Here is an 18,670-nt window from a genome sequence, read left to right on the forward strand (position 1 = left end):
ATGGAGACATTTGTGAGAGACGATTCAGAAGATATTTACTTTGGTGCCTGAACTGTATATTTGAACTAGAATACCTGCAACTACGCAAACTTAGTGCCAGTCACGGTAGAAGTCACCTAGCTGGGGGCGTAAACACTCATGATGAGGGAGAGTGAGTGAGCAAGAGGAGATTTGAAGACTGTAGAAAGAGAGGTGGCTGAGAGACATTACAAAAGAGAAAAGGAATATCACTGGAAAAAGAAGGGTTATGATCAGGCAAGAGCTATGACCTGGGCATGAAAACGGATGCAGAAGTTGTGTTGTTTCTGCTGCATACGTGAGTAACATTGGTTTTGCTATGTTTTACAGAACCAAGATATGCTGTTGTCATAATGTTAGCTACAGTAAGAAGACAGTTTTGAGTGTTTCACACTTGTGCTGTGGTGTACTGTATGTTAATTTTTTGCTCTTCCTTGATGTTCGTTCGTCATCTTCACTTTATTTTTCCTGAAGCATTATTTTGCTTTTCTTTAGCTATATTATAAAAGGTGTGTTCGACTTGAAGTGGTGCTGCTCTGTCCGATCAGTGTATGACATCAAAGTACAGAGTAGTAACTTGTATGTCATACACCGATCGGTCGGACACACTTAAAAAGACTTCGGCTGCATCTGAAATTTCACACTTCCCATACTATAGGCATAAACAGTATCTGACAAAAATGTTCAAATTCACAGTACACCCTTAAAAATAAAGGTGCCAGGAAGGGGTTTTCACAGTGATGCCATAGAAAAACCACATTTGGTTCCCTAAAGAACTGTTTTGTGAAGGCCTCTTTAAAGAACATTTTTTTTCCCAACCATTTTATAAATAACCTTTCTGCGCTACAAAGAACCTTTTGTGCAATGGAAAGTTTCTTTAGATATTAAAGGTTCTTCATGGAACCATTTAAGAACCTGTATTTTTAAGAGTGTACTCATAAAAGAGTAGGCAAAAAGTACCCGGATGACCTATACTTCTTACAGTGAGATTCTGAAGTGTGCATATGATGGACACTTTACTATCCCATAAGGCCACAGGAGAGGATTTGTGAATGTGGTGACACGATTAATCTGATACAATTTAGGAAAGAAGGCTATTTATTTAGAGAATTATAGTTTTATTTAGACACACACATCATTGTTAGTTCCCAGGATGCTTTGCATATGGAGAGTAGGCCTAAATATTGAAATTAAGTCTTATTTTATGTGTTTTTGAGGGAAAGGAAACAAGCCTAAACGACTCAAAAATATCATGTGGTCTAATATTGTTAGGCCTACGTAATTTAAGTAGCCTAAATAGCACATAACATCTTTTACTGTGTTTTTGCTTTTCTTTCGTAAAAAGTTACATTTAAAGTAGATTGAAAATGTTTATTTTCTTGGGAGAAAAATACACTGACAACTTTCTTTACATATTCACATTCAAAATGAATGTAAAGAAAAACATTTAAAACGTCTTTCTTAATTTTCATAGGCTACATGAAATACAAGGCTACAGGGGACATTTCTGGAAAGCGTCCTTCAGCAGACCTATTTATTAAAAAGTTTGAAAAAACATTTTCTAGACATTATAACAGACTGCAACTGTGAGTGTAGTCTAGCACGTGCACCTCCGTCCTCTATCAAGGTGTTCGCGCGCTCTTTAGTGCCCTCCGGTCAGATTTTCACCAACGAGACGACTCGCGCGTACATCCCGGAAGAATGACGAATATGAACAATCAGTTCACAGCGTCTGACAAATCCGCTCCTGTTCAGACCCTGCTTTCTCCGCTCTCTGTTTCTGTCTCGCCAAACAAAAGCTTCGCAGAGACTATAAGAAAAAATGAATGCATTTTACAGGCACGGGCTCAGTAAAAATACGGTTGTCTTGGTTGTCGTGTTGAGCGCCGCTCTTTGCTGTCAAGCGTATAACTTGGACGTGGATTTTCCAGTCGTCAAAGAGGGAAAAACAGCTGGCAGTTTGTTTGGACTTTCTGTTGCGCTGCACGAGCAGGTCGTAGGAGAGAAGAGATACCTGTAAGTATATTATTTCAATGTAAATTAACTGACCTCATGTCAAATGTCATGAGAAGGATGATTCTCACAAGATCTTCTCACGGATGTGCACCTGTTGAGCGTGGTTTGAGCTCTGCATTAACGTTGTTTTATTAAGAAGGTCATTTTTATATAGGCCTGTTATTGTCCTGGATCTATTTAGTTATGATATGAACGAATACATTACAAATGAAATGTAGACGAACGATTACCTGAATGTATGTTTTTTTTTATTTTTATATGATGATAATGTTTTCCATTTTTGAATTAAAGAGATAGGTTAGTCTGTCACCATTTACTCACCCTCAAGTTGTTCAAAACCTGTATGAATTTCTTTCTTCTGCTGAACACAAATGGAGATATTTTGAAGAATGTTGGGAAACCAAACAGTCGTAGGGCCACATTGACTTAGTGTTATCCTCCCGCCCCCCACAGATCAACAGTTTGGTTAACAATATTCTTCAAATCTATCTAATTCTCTCTATCTTCTTTTGTGTTCAACAGAAGAAAGATATTAATACAGGTTTGGAACAACTTCAGGGTGAATAAATGATGACAGAATTTTCGTTTTTGGATGAACTACACTCTTAAAAAAAAGGTTCTATATGGCACCAACAATGTTTTTTGGCTTGTAATCATAGGGGAACCTTTTTAAGTGCTACATAGCACCAATTTTGGTGCTTCAGCGGTTCTTCAGAGGTTCTTCACTGGTTCTTTGACTAAGGTATTATAGCACCGCTAACTAAGGTGCTATATAGCACCGCTATCATATACAGAACATGTTAAGATATGGTGCTATATAGCACCAAAAGTGGCTCCTCTATGATTATGACGAAGAACCATTTTTGGTGCCATATAGAACCTTTTTTTTTAAGAGTGTATCCCCATAAAAGTCATTTTAATATAAAGTAAAAATGTAGATGGTGTAATGGTTGCACCAACAAAACTTAGGGACAGGATCAGGAAAAAAATAGATCCTTACCTTAATGTAACAATTTCATCTCATTACGACTACAGTGTGCAAACTATATTCTTTTCTGCTGTGACTTGATGATTGAAAAGCCTGAAAACGTTATGTGTGCCATTGTGCGAAATGTTTTAAAATGCCCTCATCATCTTCTTGTTTCAGTTTTTGTGGCATTGAATTAACTCGATTACCTCGAGTAAGTAAATGATTAACACGAAAGCTCCATTTCACAAGAGGATATGAGACGGCGATAAGACCGCCCAATACTGTGACTTGCAGGGGCTGGGCAGGTCATGCACCCGCTTGTCTAATGTTTTATAGCCGTTATGGTTGCTACAACAAACTTCGCCTTCTTTGTTCGAAAAAACTCTAGCTTAAATATTTAGTTTTGACAACACTTATTTTGAGATTTGAGACCGAAATGTAGTAATGAGTGATGTCCCGATGGATACTGCTAAGCAAAAAGTCAGGAATAATATCTGTGAAATGAGCATAATAACCGAATAAATGAAGCAAAATAACTAGATGTTGGTTAAGGCTTTCTGAGTTGTACACATTGACCAGGTACCACCTGCTGTAGTCAAATATCTCAATAAAACCAGCTAATAATTTACAGTAGTCAGTCAGTAAGTTCCTCTGAGACCCATTTGCTTATGACTGAAGCAGTAGATTTTGCTTTGTAGTTCACTTATTTATGATTCTCTCTAAATGAATGGGAGCTTATGAGTGCTGTGAGACCTGTATTGCCAGCCTCATAAGGCAATAACTAGTACAGAGCCGTCCAGTGAGTTAGCATGCTGAAGACCGAACTCAACAACAATATCATATTATCTGCAGCCTAACACCTATAAATTCATTTTTATAGTGTGACATAAAATCTTTTTTAAAGATGCTCGGTGGGAGGAGTAGAAAAACACCACCTTTGCAGAAAATGTGAGGTTTGCGCATAGCGCTTCTGTTTCGTATCCCCAGGAAATAAGAATTCCACAGATTTCACAGCGAAAGCCATCTGTGTAACTGCTTTGACAGGCTGTTTTTCGTTTTATTATGGATGGATATAAGCCCTTCACAACATACATCCAATTGAAAAAAAAACAAAACAAAAGAAAGAAACATCATTTGAGCATTTAACAATAAATGTGACCGCGCAGAGCAAAATAACAATTTGTGGCTCAGGCAAAATACTTTGGCGCTTTGTGGCTTTTATTTGAAACAGAGGTATTGCTGAAGCATGTTAATTGCTGACAGATATGATGCTATAACAGAACACCCTGATTTTTGCATATAAAGGAGCCACAAGGATAAACATGTTAAAAACCACAACACATTACAGGCTCTTCTGTATAAAGGCCTAAAGCAATACACAATGAAACCACAAATCTATCCAATCTTAAAACATGTCTCATGTTAAATGGGTGTGGGATTTCTGCAAGTACAATGGAGATAATCAATTGTCTGTGATTTGATTTTATAATGCTTCTATTCGACTGCATGTAGGACACGCAATGAAGTAAAGCAGACTAAATGAATCATAAGACATGTCTCTTCATTGTTAACAGATGTAAGAAACTATACCACAAGAGAGTAGTGGTGTCTGAACTGGCTCATTTCCCTCCGCGGCCTATAAATGTTATGGTCTCAAAAGCAGTGTGGTGTAAATGTTTGCTGTTTGTCATATGTAGTGTGACTAAAGTTACAAACAAAGGAAAAAACGATTTGGTGTTTGACTCTGCCCTTGTCATTGTCCTAGAGGAGCCATCCCAAAGCTAATGCGGAGCTGTCTGTGTTGATACATTTCCTGGTGACTTCCTGATTGCCTGTCATTGAACCTCAAAGGAAGAGTGCTGCATTTATCTGCTGCCCTGCGTCGTATTTTTGGTGCTGATTTAAAATTGCAAAGAAAGCTCTTTTTTTTTTTTAACTAAGTGTTAGGATTTTAATTTGTCATTTGGAGGGGTTTGCTTTTACATATTAAGGAAATACATCCCTGCCCCCGGTTTTTGATTTATGTACGCATAAACTGTTCAGAGGTCCTCCTGATCTTATCTGCACTGACAAAGGACAATTTGAGAACCGAGATCTATAGTCGCGATGATGTTAATTGGACTGGCTAGACATTCATCATCTTGTCGGACACATAAAGGACTTGCTCAGTGACACACAAGGACGTCCTGTGTGTTCTGTCTTCCTGTGGCCTGATCTTTGTCTCTTGCACTCTCATAGACCAATAACCTGTTTCCTTCATGTGTCGGCTTTAGCAATCTTTAACGCCGCTGGTGTGCGGAAAGTTGTGCAGTTCTCAGATGCTCATGACTACAAACTACCTTTATATATATATATATAGGGAAACCACAAGCTAAAATTTGCATGAGGTCTGAACAACTGCTACAAATGGTTAAAGCTTACATGGTGATGACTATATCCTGTCAGAAGATAGCAAAGTCAGTGTGGGTAAATGGTAGAGTAAAAATACTTCGGCTATTTTTGTTTTAGCTGTTAGTCTCTCAGGATGACTTCGAAAATGGCTTGATCTACAGACGTTTTAATAGCTGATGCTGATATAGAGTGCAGGGTTGAGCAATGGATGATTTATACACAGTTTGCGGACAATAAGATTTTATATAAATACGTTTATTCAGCAAGGACACATTCAGTTGAAAAAGGTGACTGTGATTGTCACACAAAGTGGAGTAATGGCTGCTGAACATTTTAATTGATTAAATAATATTACTGTATCATTGTTTTAATAAATGTGTTGACATTATTCATTGACTGATTAACCAGGTTCTATATCACCTACCATTAGTTTGATAATAACAACTGACCACTGTGACGTTTTTTTTGGAACATGTTGTTGAGGAAATAGCATTGTTTCTCTCTATTATCTGACCTAGATCCTCTATTGCTGTACTGTCCCGTTACTCCAGAACTTAGTTCATAGTTCTTTGTGAGTGTTCTGCTTTTGTGAGGCATTAACAGATTTGGACTATAGCATGAATTCAGATATGGCAATTAATGAATGACAAAAAGTCATTCATTTAATAGTAATTCTGTCAAGTAAGTCAAGTTACCTTTATTTATATAGCGCTTTATACAACACAGATTGTTTCAAAGCAGCTATATAGTGATAACAGGAAAATAATGCATTTCGGCTGTCAGTTCAGTGTTGAATTAGTTTCGTTGTAAAGATCATCAATTATTAAATTAGTTTAATCTATTAAGCAGATGTCATCGTCCTGCTCAGTTCAGTTCTCACACTGCAGCGTCAGTACAGTCAGATCAATAATATTGCTGAATATTAAGTGTCCCCAAATAAGCAAGCCAGAGGCGACAGTGGCAAGGAACCCATCAGGTGACAGAATGGAGAAAAAAACCTTGGGAGAAACCAGGCCCAGTCGGGGTGCCATTTCTCATTTGGCCAACGAACGAACACAGTGTGATTATGATTCAGGCTGCATCACAAGTCAGAATTCAGATCGGGATCGGTAGCATTCAAATATTCATCCAGTTCCTTCTGCTTGGAGATCAGATTCATCACGCTGTTATGGAGCCGAAGCTGGTCATAGGGTCTATGCGGAGGACTTGTCTGGTTCTTGTGGTCTTTGCTCAGGATCTGTGCAGATAGCTGTCATGTCGACAAGGCTTTCACAGGGGAAAGTCTAGTTGATACAGTCTCTGCTGACATTCAGGGATGCATTTTGGTCGTGTCTAGGGGCAGGTCCACCATCTGATGTGGATAAAGACCAGATCCGGCTGGCTACAGTAACCTCGGGATAGTCAGAGAGACTAAAATTAGCGTATACCATTCTTCTTACAATGTAACAAGTACATCAGGTGTGTTATATGAAATGTGTTCCCGGTTCCGGTTAACCTAATTTATGCAGCCTAACAATCCTATAACAGATGTGAATTATAGAAATGGGATCGTGTTAAGTGTATGCCAGGTTAAAGAGATTTGTTTTTAGTCTAGATTTAATTGTGTGTCTGCTATATAGGAAGACTATTCCAGAGTTTTACTGCTAAATAGGAAAAGCATCTACCACCTGCAGTTGATTTTGATATTCTAGGTATTATCAACTGGCCAGACATCGCAATAGATGTAAAGTACTATAATGCGCTAAGAGCTCGATCAAGTACTGAGGAGCTAAACCATTTAGTGCTTTGTAAGTAATTAGCAAGATTTTCAAATGTATGCAATGTTTAATAGAAAGCCAATGCAGTGTTGACAGAACTGGGCAAATATGGTCATACTTCCTGGTTCTTGTAAGAACTCTAGATGCTGCATTTAGGACCACCTGAAGTTTGTTTATTAAGCATGCAGGGCAACCACCCAGTAGAACAGGGGTGTCCAATCCTGCTCCTGGAGGGCCACTGTCCTGCAGAGTTTTGCTCCAACCCCAATGATAGACAGCTGAACCAGCTAATCAAGCTCTTACTAGACATAATAGGCCCTGTCCCAAATGGCACCCTAAACCCTCACGGTTTTCCTCTGAGTCCGCACTTTAAGGACGCAATGCCGCTTTGACTGCCGGGAAGAAGTGCTGCGCAGCTCGCACCACGAGGGCGCATATCGACCTCAAAGGGGGCGCTCGCGAGCACCCTTCTGAGACCTAAAATGACAAGTGGGACACCCTGCGGTCTCGTGGACTTAACAGACACGCGCACGCAGCGGCCATTGAAAGTCCACAAGACCGAAAGTGCACATGAAGTGTGCCATTTGGGACAGGGCCTTAGAACAGGGGTGGGCAATTCCAGTCCTCGAGGGCCATTGTCCTGCAGAGTTTAGATCCAACCCTAATCACCCCAACACCTGCACCAGCTAATCAATGTCTTCAGGATTACTAGAAGGCTACAGGCAGGTGAGTTTTATCAGGGTTGGAGCTAAACTCTGCAGGACAGTGGCCCTCGAAGACCGGAATTGCCCATCCCTGTATTAGAAACTTCCAGCAGGTGTGTTGAGGCAAGCTGGAGCTAAACTCTGCAGGACAGTGGTCCTCCAGGACCGAGTTTGGACACCCCTGCAGTAGAACATTACAATAATCTAGCCTTGAGGTCATGTCGTAATTTACATATTTAGATGTGAAAATATGAAAAATGCGGTTTTACAAATGCTAGAAATGTGGCCTTCAAGTGAAAGATTGGTATCAAAGAGCACTGTCTTCAGGATTACTAAAACTACAGGCAGGTGAGGGTTTTTCAGGGTTGGAGTCAAACTCTGCAGGACAGCGGCTCTCTAGGACCAAACTTGCCTACCCCTGATCTAATCTAATCTAATCTATCACCATTTCAGTCGTATTTGTCTCTTGGTGTTTCTATGGCCATCTCTTGCCATACAGGAGAGACTGTCCATTATTTTTCCAGGGTAGGTTGACAGGTCTTTCCGCAATCCTCCCTATTACATAGCTTTGGAGTCACACACTTGCATTCAAACCTACGGACAGTTAAGTTTTGGGATTTTGGAGGAAGCCCATGCAGACACAGGGAGAACATGCAAATTCCACACAGAAAGGACTCCTGTCTCAGCTGGGACTCTAACCAGGGACCTTCTTGCTGTGAGGCGACAGTGCTACTCACTGAGCCATTGTGCAGTGAATTTTGTGAATTGGTTTTATCAGGGCGCAAAGAAATATAGAGCTGAGTTTCATTAACATAACAGTGAAAACTAACACCATGCTTCCTTATGATATCTCCCAAGGGTAGCATGTACAGGGTGAAAAGCAACAGTCCTAGTGCTGAGCCTTGCACTATACTAAACTTGTGATCGATATGATCTCTTTATTTATTGCTACAAATTGGTAAAAGTCAGATAAGTATGATTTGAACCATGCCAATGCAATTCCAGTAACGCCAACATCATTTTTTGAGTCTATTTAAAAGAATGTTGTAGTCGATTGTATCAATTGCAGCACTTCCAGTTACTTCCAGTTCCAAGATCCAGTAAAATTAATAGAGAGATACAACCATGATCAGATGGTAAGAACAAATCACTTGTAACTCTAACGAGAGCAGTCTCAGTACTATGATGCAGTCTAAATCCTGACTGTAAATCCTTGCAGATATATTTCTTTAAAAAAAAAAAAGGCTTTCTGAAAACATAGTTGTGAGGATACTACCTTTTCTAGTATTTTTGACAGAAAAGGTAGATTCGAGATCGGACTGTAAATAACAAATTCTGTAGGATACAATAATTTTTTTAAATAAGCGGTTTAATAATAGCCAGATTAAAAGTTTTTGATACGTATCCTACTGACAAAGCTCTAGCATATACATGTTGTCGATTTTGATGATTTAACAAGTTTAGACAAATCCTCCTTCTTTAAACCTCTTCTGTAGCAAATAATGAGTGGAATTGATCCTCAGGGGGTCTATAGCACAACATCTGCAATACTGTAGTAGACGTTGCATGGTTATACATTTCTCTCTAATCCATTAAAGTTTCCATTAAAACTGGCACATTTCCAGATACTTGGAAAAAACACTAGTTAAGCCTGTCTTTAAGTCTGGGGATACTGCAGATGCCCGTCACTATTGACCAATAAGTCTAGTTCCGGTAGCGTCTAAAATATTGGAAAAAACAGTCTCAGAAAAACGAATTAATTATTTAGAAATAAATCGCTATCTGCACCTACAACAATATGGTTTCAGACAGAATTATTCTACTGAATCTGCCATCGTGCAATGCTGGAAAACATTGTACAGTCACTTGATAAAGGAAATATGGTGGGCGTAGTGTTCCTGGACTTAAGGAAGGCTTTTGATACCGTAAATCATAGCCTTCTTATTTCAAAATGATCTTCTTTTAACTTGTCAAAGCTGGTACTTTTATGGTTTGAGTCATATGTACAGGGTCGCGAGCAATGTGTAGTTATTGATAATGTAAAATCTGCCCCATGTCAAATTATGACAGGAATCCCTCAAGGAACTATATTGGGGCCTATTCTTTTTAGCCTGTACATGAATGAACTTCCTGAAGTCTGTCCTGAGATTAGCCTTCAGATGTACGCAGTGTTAATTTTGACAGCATATTTTGATTTAGTTTTAGTCATAGTCTTTTGACTAAAATGCCATTTAGTTTTAGTCATATTTTAGTCACTTGAATTGTTTTTAGTTTTAGTCTAGTTTTAGTCAACTAAATATCATAAGATTTTAGTCGACTAAATATAAGATTTTAGTCAACTAAATCTACAGTAGATTTAGTCTCCTAAAATCTAATGTGTTTAGTTAAATTGTAATACTTTAAGCATTACATAACCGACTGTCACTTGAACTGACATTTTGACATCATTTTGTTTTTGACATTAAAAATACACGAAAGAGAGCTCAATTCACTTTTTTGTTTGTTTTTAAAAACATCTATATAGTTTTTATAACTTTGTATTTCTGTTTTAGTTAGTATATCATGTTAAGCTAAAGCTTCAAATAAGTTTGTTTATTTATTTTTTTTATTTCAGTTAACATTTATTTAATTTCAAGTAACGAAGATTTTTTTTTAATGGTTTTAGTTAACTATTATAACCCTGATACTTTATTGAATATGTGTCAAATACTGGTCTTTCCTCCTGAATTAAATGGGAATGAAATTAAATACAGTTTATTGTGTAAGCAAAAACGAATATATAATGCGTGACTTTTAATTATAAACCAGCTGGAAATACACCGTGACTCTTATTTTGAAATCTCGCCTTACTATTGCAGTTGAAAGTTCAGATGAAGTTCAGATGAGGAGCTAAAATATGCGTTGTTACAACCGTCTAAAACACATTACTATATAAACATCGTAAAGTAAACATTGTCATTATTCATCAGCATTAGTTCATAAACAATTGCCTGGCATAAGTGTGTGTGTGTCATTGATTGTGAGCCGCTCTGGAGCGCTGTATAGAGTCTGAGAAACTACGTCATTGCACATTGCATTATGGGTAGTCGCTGCCATGTTTTAGGACACGCTCAGGAGCGTACAATGATAACAAATGCGAATCACCAGAGGAAAAAACGACTTATAATAAATGGACTAATATTTGAATCTCTTACGTACATGAGCGCTCAGTCGTGCGGCCAGGACACTGCACATATTCATCACATTCCATACAATCAGAAATCAGACAGCCGCCTTCTATCGCACCACACATTGGTTTGTATTTTGCAGTTTATTTTTTAATAGCCTAACTAAAAAGTCTGTATCTGATATAAAAAATAATAAATATACTTATAGCTTGATCTCAGCCAGTGGATCAGTTATTCAATCAACATATCCTATATCATATCGCCCTAATTCCTTAACGTTAAAGCATTAAAGGATAACAGATTATGGCTCGTAATGCAGCTTTGAAATGATTTGTATTTGAAAGCGCTTTAGCCAACAGTACTAAAAAGTTTTACTGGACTTAAATGGAACAAGTACAATATTCCTTCTACTGAGAGAATCTGAACAATGAAGGATTTCCAGACGCGTTTCATGCATTATTTATGGTGTGAGCACATACAAGCGGTTCAGAAAATATTAATCTGTAATATATCTGTTATAAATAATAAATATATAAATACAAATTATAAAGACACATTTTGGCTAAGTTGTTTATTTCCGAAAGCAAGTTACTTTCACTTGCTCTTGTTATTTCCAAGCTGGTAAACTGAAAAATTGCGCGTGATTTGAGACATGTTTTCCACGCAGGTCATTAGAGCGGCTATGGCAGTTCATAACACAGCAAGCGTTCACCATTCTAATGTGTTTTTAACTGTATAATACAAGTTTTAAAGTCTCCCTCCACTACTACTCATTCTCTAATGTAGTGTCTGTGTCCTAAAGTCCACGAATGCATTGCTTTGCTGACGTCACGTTCCCATTCTCTATTGGGGATGCGTTAGCCTGTAAAGTGTGCAACAGCGCCGTGTTTTCCAGCGGTTAGATCAGTTCAAATCAAATGTGCGCATCTTTACACACAACATCAGTTCTGACTGGATCTCTTCCCTAATCGTCCCTCCCTAACATTATCATCTCGTTTTTATTTGTTGACGAAAATGACAGTTGATTTTCGTTATAGTTTTTGTCATCCAACACTAGTTTTTATTTAGTTATCGTCTCGTTTTCGTCAGTGAAAAAAGGTCGTTGAACATTGGTCATTTTTTAGAACATCGTTTGCTCAGACGGGGCATGCACCTCCGGAATAAATAAAAAATTAAAATAAACTGGCAAGTTTTGTGGATAGAAATAGACATTTTGAACATTAAAATCCAAATTAAGCTTTTCATTAGTTTAAAAGGTGACTCTTATAGCCTATTTTACTTCAATAACCTGCAGGGACGTGCAGAAAGTTCCTAAGGGGCAAGGGCTCAAATGTAAGAAAGGGGCAATATGTAAAAAAACCCAACAAAAAACCCCATAGTGTTTGGATACTATTTTATGTTTTTGCAAAAAGTCTCATGCTTATCAAGCCTGCATTTATTTAATCAAAAATACCAGAAAAAACAGTAGCCTAATATTGGGAAATATTATTACATGATGTTTTTTTTTTTTTTACCTTAAGTTTTTATTAATCAAATATATTGTTGTTTTGATTCACATTATGGCTCAATCGTCACCAAGTTTATTAGATGCTGCCCCTTTAAGACGCAGATCTAAAATCATTCTCCCTTTTACGGCCATTTAAGCTAAACTGTGTTTAAGTGAATACTCTCCAAGCCTGTCATTTTGACATATAGGCTATTTTGTTGTGTATTTGATGGTTTAGTCGCGCACACGAAGCATATGTGCAATTCGGTCCGTTTCGCACACACACACACACACACACACACGCCTGCCTTGAACTTGGAAACAGCGTCTATTGCGCGGATTATTGTGCTTTTCATTTAATCAAACACGTTCTGCAATTTAGCCAAAGCGGAGAGTGCATTTGCCAACAATCACGGATTGTGCTGAGTCTGACGTTAAATGCATGTTTGAGGAGAAATGACAGCGCGCGCTGTGAAGGGAAGGAAGTTGTGCTAGACGATGCGCGAGCATAGTTTATAATAGTTTTACCTCATATCTTCTTTTTTTAATCATTGGAAGTGAAAAAAAGATGTTTAGTTCTCTGGCCATCGTCAATCTCTCTCTCTCCTTTACAGTGTGTAAGTGAATGTCGTGATATTACTGATCATGTGAAGATTTTGCAGTGGCGCTGAAAATCCCGCCGCTGTGAATACATTGTAGGGGAAACACTGTATTCAAATCGTGTATCTGTAGTCACAGCGTTCTGCCCCATTGAAAACTGTTGCACTCCTGAAAGTTCTAAAATTAAGCCAAACTGTTTGCTTTTGATGTGAATTTCCTGTGTGATTTCCTGTCTGCTTTAAGTTGTCTGGCATTTCTTCCATTAGCAGCTGCGGTTATGTGGTTCACAGCTGTAGGTGTCAAATAAGTATGTGAACTGATAAATTAAGTATGTCTGTCTACATACTGAGCATAATAGATTAAACTCAGCTGAACAGATATTTAAAAGCCCCAAATTGGTATTTAGTGCTCTTTTACATGTAGCAAAACTTGACAATGTGCTAAATTATTGGTAAAGTTGTGTGCGGACACGCATGCCCATTTATCAAGACTTACACCATGTGACAAGACTAGAACACTCCCATACATAATGATCACGTTTCATTTGAGTATTACAATTAAAAAATGTTATTATGGTGATTACGTTATCAGTTGAATAGGATAGGTAGGAACTCTGAAATCTTTGGCAACCACTACTTTAAAATCACTGAGTGGTCTAGAGAGCATGTCATACAACATTTTCAGCTGAAGTAGAGTAGGCTTGTCTCGCCTTTAGGCTGGAATGCCTGGAGGGATAATGACTTGCTGTGCATGCGGAGCATCATGGGTTTTAGGATTAGATATTATTAATTAATCTAAAACAGCTAGAATATCGAGCAATGAGACTTGTCACCTTGTGAATGTTCTAGTGTGTGTCAGTTTAGCGACTATAACAGCTCTGATCCATGCTGTTCCTGTAAAGAAATGCTTAAATATCTTTGATAAATGATAAAGAACTGAACGGTTTTATGAAATGCAGGGGTGGTAAAAGTACTCAAAAGTTATACTCGAGTAAAAGTATATATACCTAAATAAAAAATGACTCCAGTGAAAGTAGAAAGTCCTCCATTCAAACATCACTTGAGTAAAAGTATCCGATTTAAAACGTACTCAAGTACCGAAAGTAAAAAGTAAATATTCAAATTAACTGTAAATATCAATACTTAAGCAGATCAATTGTTTTGGGAGTGATATGCAATGCTTTAATTGAACAAATGATAAGATTAGATACTGCAATTAAGCAATTTGTTAGATTTGCAATCATAAGAGACAATGAAGCACCTTAACACAGTATAGGGGTTGAACTTAAAATAGACATGCTCCATAACATTAGCTGCATCAAACAGAAGATGTGCAAGATACTATTAACTCATTTAAAATAGATTCAAAAGCCATAACCACAACGACATATTACTTAACAATTAGTTAATAGTCATGTGCTTCAACAAGTGAAGTCATGACATAATGAAACCTTTGCAAATCGTTATCTAGTGATTAATTAACGCAGACAACTGTAAGTTGAAATGCATGGCTTTGACCCATTGTGATAATTATTATATTAACTAATGAATATGTTATGTTATTAGGAAATTAATACATTGTCATATTTAATTAATAGAAATGCATGTATTACTTAATCTATTAATCATATATAATCTTCATTAGTTGCTGATGCAGTGATCATTAATAAATGATTTAGTTCTTCATGAGTCAAACATTAACTCATGATCATCTGTGCATTAGTCAAGCATGAATTAATGCATATTAGTGCACCCCTTATTGTAAAGTGTTACCGATGCTTTCATAGTAAATAGTGTGCCGCGAAAGAAAAAAAATTGGGAAACACTGAGCTAGCATTAGTGTGGCAAACCTAGCCAGCTTTTCCAAGTCTAGCCCTGACTGGATCATCCATGACCGATTGACAGCATGCAGGGAGAACCAGCTTACTAGCTTGATTCTCTCCTGCACCCACGTTTTTTGTTGGTTTGGAAAGCAAGTGTAATAAATACTTGGAGCGTGCATGGGGAAATGTATTGGAGTAAAAAGTAAACTTTGTCTTTAATATTGTAGTGGAGTAAGAGTGAAAGTAGATGCAAACAAAAAATACTCAAGTAAAGTACAGATCCCCGAAAAAAATACTTAAGTAAAGTAACAAAGTATTTTTACTTCATTACTTACCACCACTGATGAAATGTGAATATACTAGGGCTGCCACTAACGACTATTTTTTTATCGATTAATCTATCGACTAATTTATCGATTGATCGATTAATCTATCGACTAATTTATCACAATAATTTTCAACAATTTTACTTAATTTAACTTGCAACGTTGGCATTCAGCAGTGTACTATAAAAAAGTATAAATGTATACAAGACCTAGACAAAATGTAAAACTAAAAGAGTAAAAATGTAAAAAGGTACAAATTTGTAAACCAACATAAAAAAATAGAATATCAGCAAATACTTTTTATATAGAATAGTGTTGTCACAATACCAAAATTATGACTTCGGTACGATACCAGACTAAAATACTTCAATACCGATACTGAATCAATATTCCATGGCAAAAAACTGTAAAAGTAATTGAATAATATGACAGAACTTACTATTCATTGTTTTATCATTGTTTTAGGGTTAAAAAACCCTAAAAACTCACTTGGCCGGCATGTTCCTGCCCTGCCCTGCTTCTCAGAATATTAGGAGAGCTTTTAAGAGCTACACGGACCAAATTCATTGTAACACCCGATTTCACATTCAACTCTGTATACGTTCACTAAAGACATATCCGACTGCGTTTACCCGAATACTCGCCAGGATGTGAATTTTTACATATTTTTGACAATTCAAACCCAATAATCCGCTAAACTGGCGTCGCGATCTGTCTGAGTGAAAGGCGTGTGCGCGGCTGCGCGCGCTTCAGGTGTAGGTGCTGATCCACTTGTCCGTGCGACACTTCTGTCGCGCCGCACTCCACTTTATTCCTATGGGTGCCGTCAAGCGACTTTAATGCGCCCGCAAAGCATTCCGGGAAGGCGGCGCTGCATTTGAACAAATGCCGCGCGTCAAAAAAGCTGGCCAAAGCTCAACTTTATGCAAATGAATCCGTTGAACGCGACTATCCAATAGAAGTCGAGCACATGGAGAAGGAGGGAAGTCTCTCGCCGGTCCTTTGTTTTTCATTCCCCGCTGGCTCAAATGCACACCCATAGCAGTAAACTTGAGGAACACCCATCAACATACACATGAGGGGAGGCGTTACAACACCCCGCTTCATTCGTGCCGCGAAAGTGGATCTGTATCGTGAGGGTGATGTCAAGCGACTTTAACGCGCCCGCAAAGCATTCAGGGAAGGCGGCGCGGCATTTGAACAAATGCAGCGCGTCAAAAAAGCTGACAGAAGCTCAACTTTATGCAAATGAATCCGTTGAACGCGACGCGACTATCCAATAGAAATAGAGCACATGGAGATGGAGGGAAGTCTCTCGCCGGTCCTTTGTTTTTCCTTCCCCGCTGGCTCAAACCATAGACTGTAAAAAAATATGGACGTAGTGTCCGTGACGTCACCCATAGGATTCTGATGAGACGTTCTGAAGTGCAAAGTAGGGACGAGATGGCCGTTGCCATCTTGGCAGCGCGTCACTCCCGGATAACAGAAAATGGGGAAAAAGGCGGGACGTGGGCGGAGCTTAAGTGACGCAATGACTAACAGACAGCAGATAAATGGCTATCCACCTGTCACTCGAAGTGGCCACGCCCTTAATTATGCAGAACTTTAATGCTTTATATAATGTAAACGAATGAGTTAACAAAAAATTCACCCCCCTCACAGTTGTCATGAAGGGCAAAATTAGCCGTATAGACCAAAACCACAATTTGTACCAGGCTGTAAACGTTTTAATCTGCTGTAAAGTTGGGCATTTTAACATGGGGCTAAATGAGATTCTGCTCCCTTCTGGAGTCTGTCCCTAGCTGCCAGTCGATGAATTGCAGTTTAAGGCACTTCCGTATTGGCTTCAAGAGAAACTGCGGGAGGTTGCCGCTTGGCTCAAACGCATGCCCATAGCGGTAAACTTGAGGAACGCCCATCAACATATACATGAGGGGAAGCATCACAACACCACGCTTCAGTCGTGCCGCAAAAGTGGATCTGTATCGTCAAGGTGCTGATCCACTTGTCCGTGCAACACTTCTGTCGCACCGCACTCCACTTTATTCCTATGGGTGACGTCAAGCGACTTTAACACGCCCGCAAAGCATTCTGGGAAGGCGACGTTGCATTTGAACAAATGGCGCGCGTCAAAAAAGCTGACCGAAGCTCAACTTTATGCAAATGAATCCGTTGAATGGACGCGACTATCCAACAGAAGTAGAGCACATGGAGAAGGAGGGAAGTCTCTCGCCGGTCCTTTGTTTTTCATTCCCCGCTGGCTCAAACCGACGCCCATAGCGGTAAACTTGAGGAACGGCCATCAACATACACATGAGGGGAAGCGTCACAACACCACGCTTCAGTCGTGCCGCAAAAGTGGATCTGTACGGTCAGAGTCCGGCAGCGTGCGCGATTAGTTCCGGCCGCGCCGCACTTCTGTTGCTTTCTTTTTCCTGAGCTGCGAGTATATATTTGACTTTTCTGCTTCCATTGTTCCACCGAAATTACCCGGAACAATTTGTACCAGGAACTTTTTTTACAGGAAAGTTTTTTCCCCCAGGCCTGCTACTGTCTGCGTTTCCACTGCGGTCTAAAGTACCGTGAACATTAGGCAAATTAGTCCAGAGACGTGAAACTGCGCGCGGCGGCTCCTCCCAGTCAGCGACGGACAATAATCATCGAGCACTGATAATAAAGCGTATTCTGAAAGCTCGTAAAGCTAGATTTAAAATAGGACAACGTATGTTATTATCAGCTATTACGGACATTGACCATGAGATGGCTGAGACAACGCGCACCATCGGACAGAAAGAGCAAGACTGATATTTACTGAACGCAGAACGAACCTCGCAAGACATTTAAAAATGCCGGTTGAAATAAAATGCTGTGTGAGCTCAACCAATCAGCATGTTGAGTGGCCAAGTCCCACCCCCGAAAGTTCATGAACTTTGAAAAAGTACCACCTCGCTAGGAGGGGGAAATATTGGAGGGGGAAATATTTACCCGGAACTTCATTTAGACCCTGGTTCCTGCGGTCGAAACACACCAAGTACCACCCCAAAGTTCCTAGTTCCTGGGGAAAGTTCCTGCGATGTAAACGCGGCTTTAGTGAACGGTGGAAGAAGAGCTCACACACATGTCCTCACTCCTGCTTTCACACATCGACGCAAATTAAGAAATACTGCAAACTTTTCAATTTGGGGTCGTTAATTTAGAATATTTTGGAAAAATCTCTTATGCTGAGTTTGCCCAAGGCTGTATTTTTTAAAATTAAAAATACAGTAAAAACAGCAATATTGTGAAATATTATTACTATTTAAAATAACTGTTTTCTATTTTAATATATTTTAAATATATAATTTAAACAATTGACGTCAAAGCTGTTTTTGAGCATCATTACTCCAGTCTTCAGTGTCACATGATCCTTCAGA

The 18,670-nt window shown here is 38.8% G+C and overlaps 1 protein-coding gene across 1 annotated transcript in view; it reads left to right on the forward strand.

The window, feature by feature from the left end:
- Positions 1-1,690: 1,690 nt before the first annotated feature.
- Positions 1,691-18,670, forward strand: part of itga3a (integrin, alpha 3a) — a 38,143-nt gene continuing 21,163 nt past the window's right edge. The window contains exon 1 of the mRNA XM_079810860.1: positions 1,691-2,034. Within this exon, the coding sequence (XP_079666986.1) occupies positions 1,841-2,034 (194 nt within the window). The 5' untranslated portion in view covers positions 1,691-1,840. The remainder of the gene's footprint in view (positions 2,035-18,670) is intronic.

Source organism: Gobio gobio, assembly GCF_949357685.1.
Source record: "Gobio gobio genome assembly, chromosome: 1".
NCBI classification, from domain to species: Eukaryota; Metazoa; Chordata; class Actinopteri; order Cypriniformes; family Gobionidae; genus Gobio; species Gobio gobio.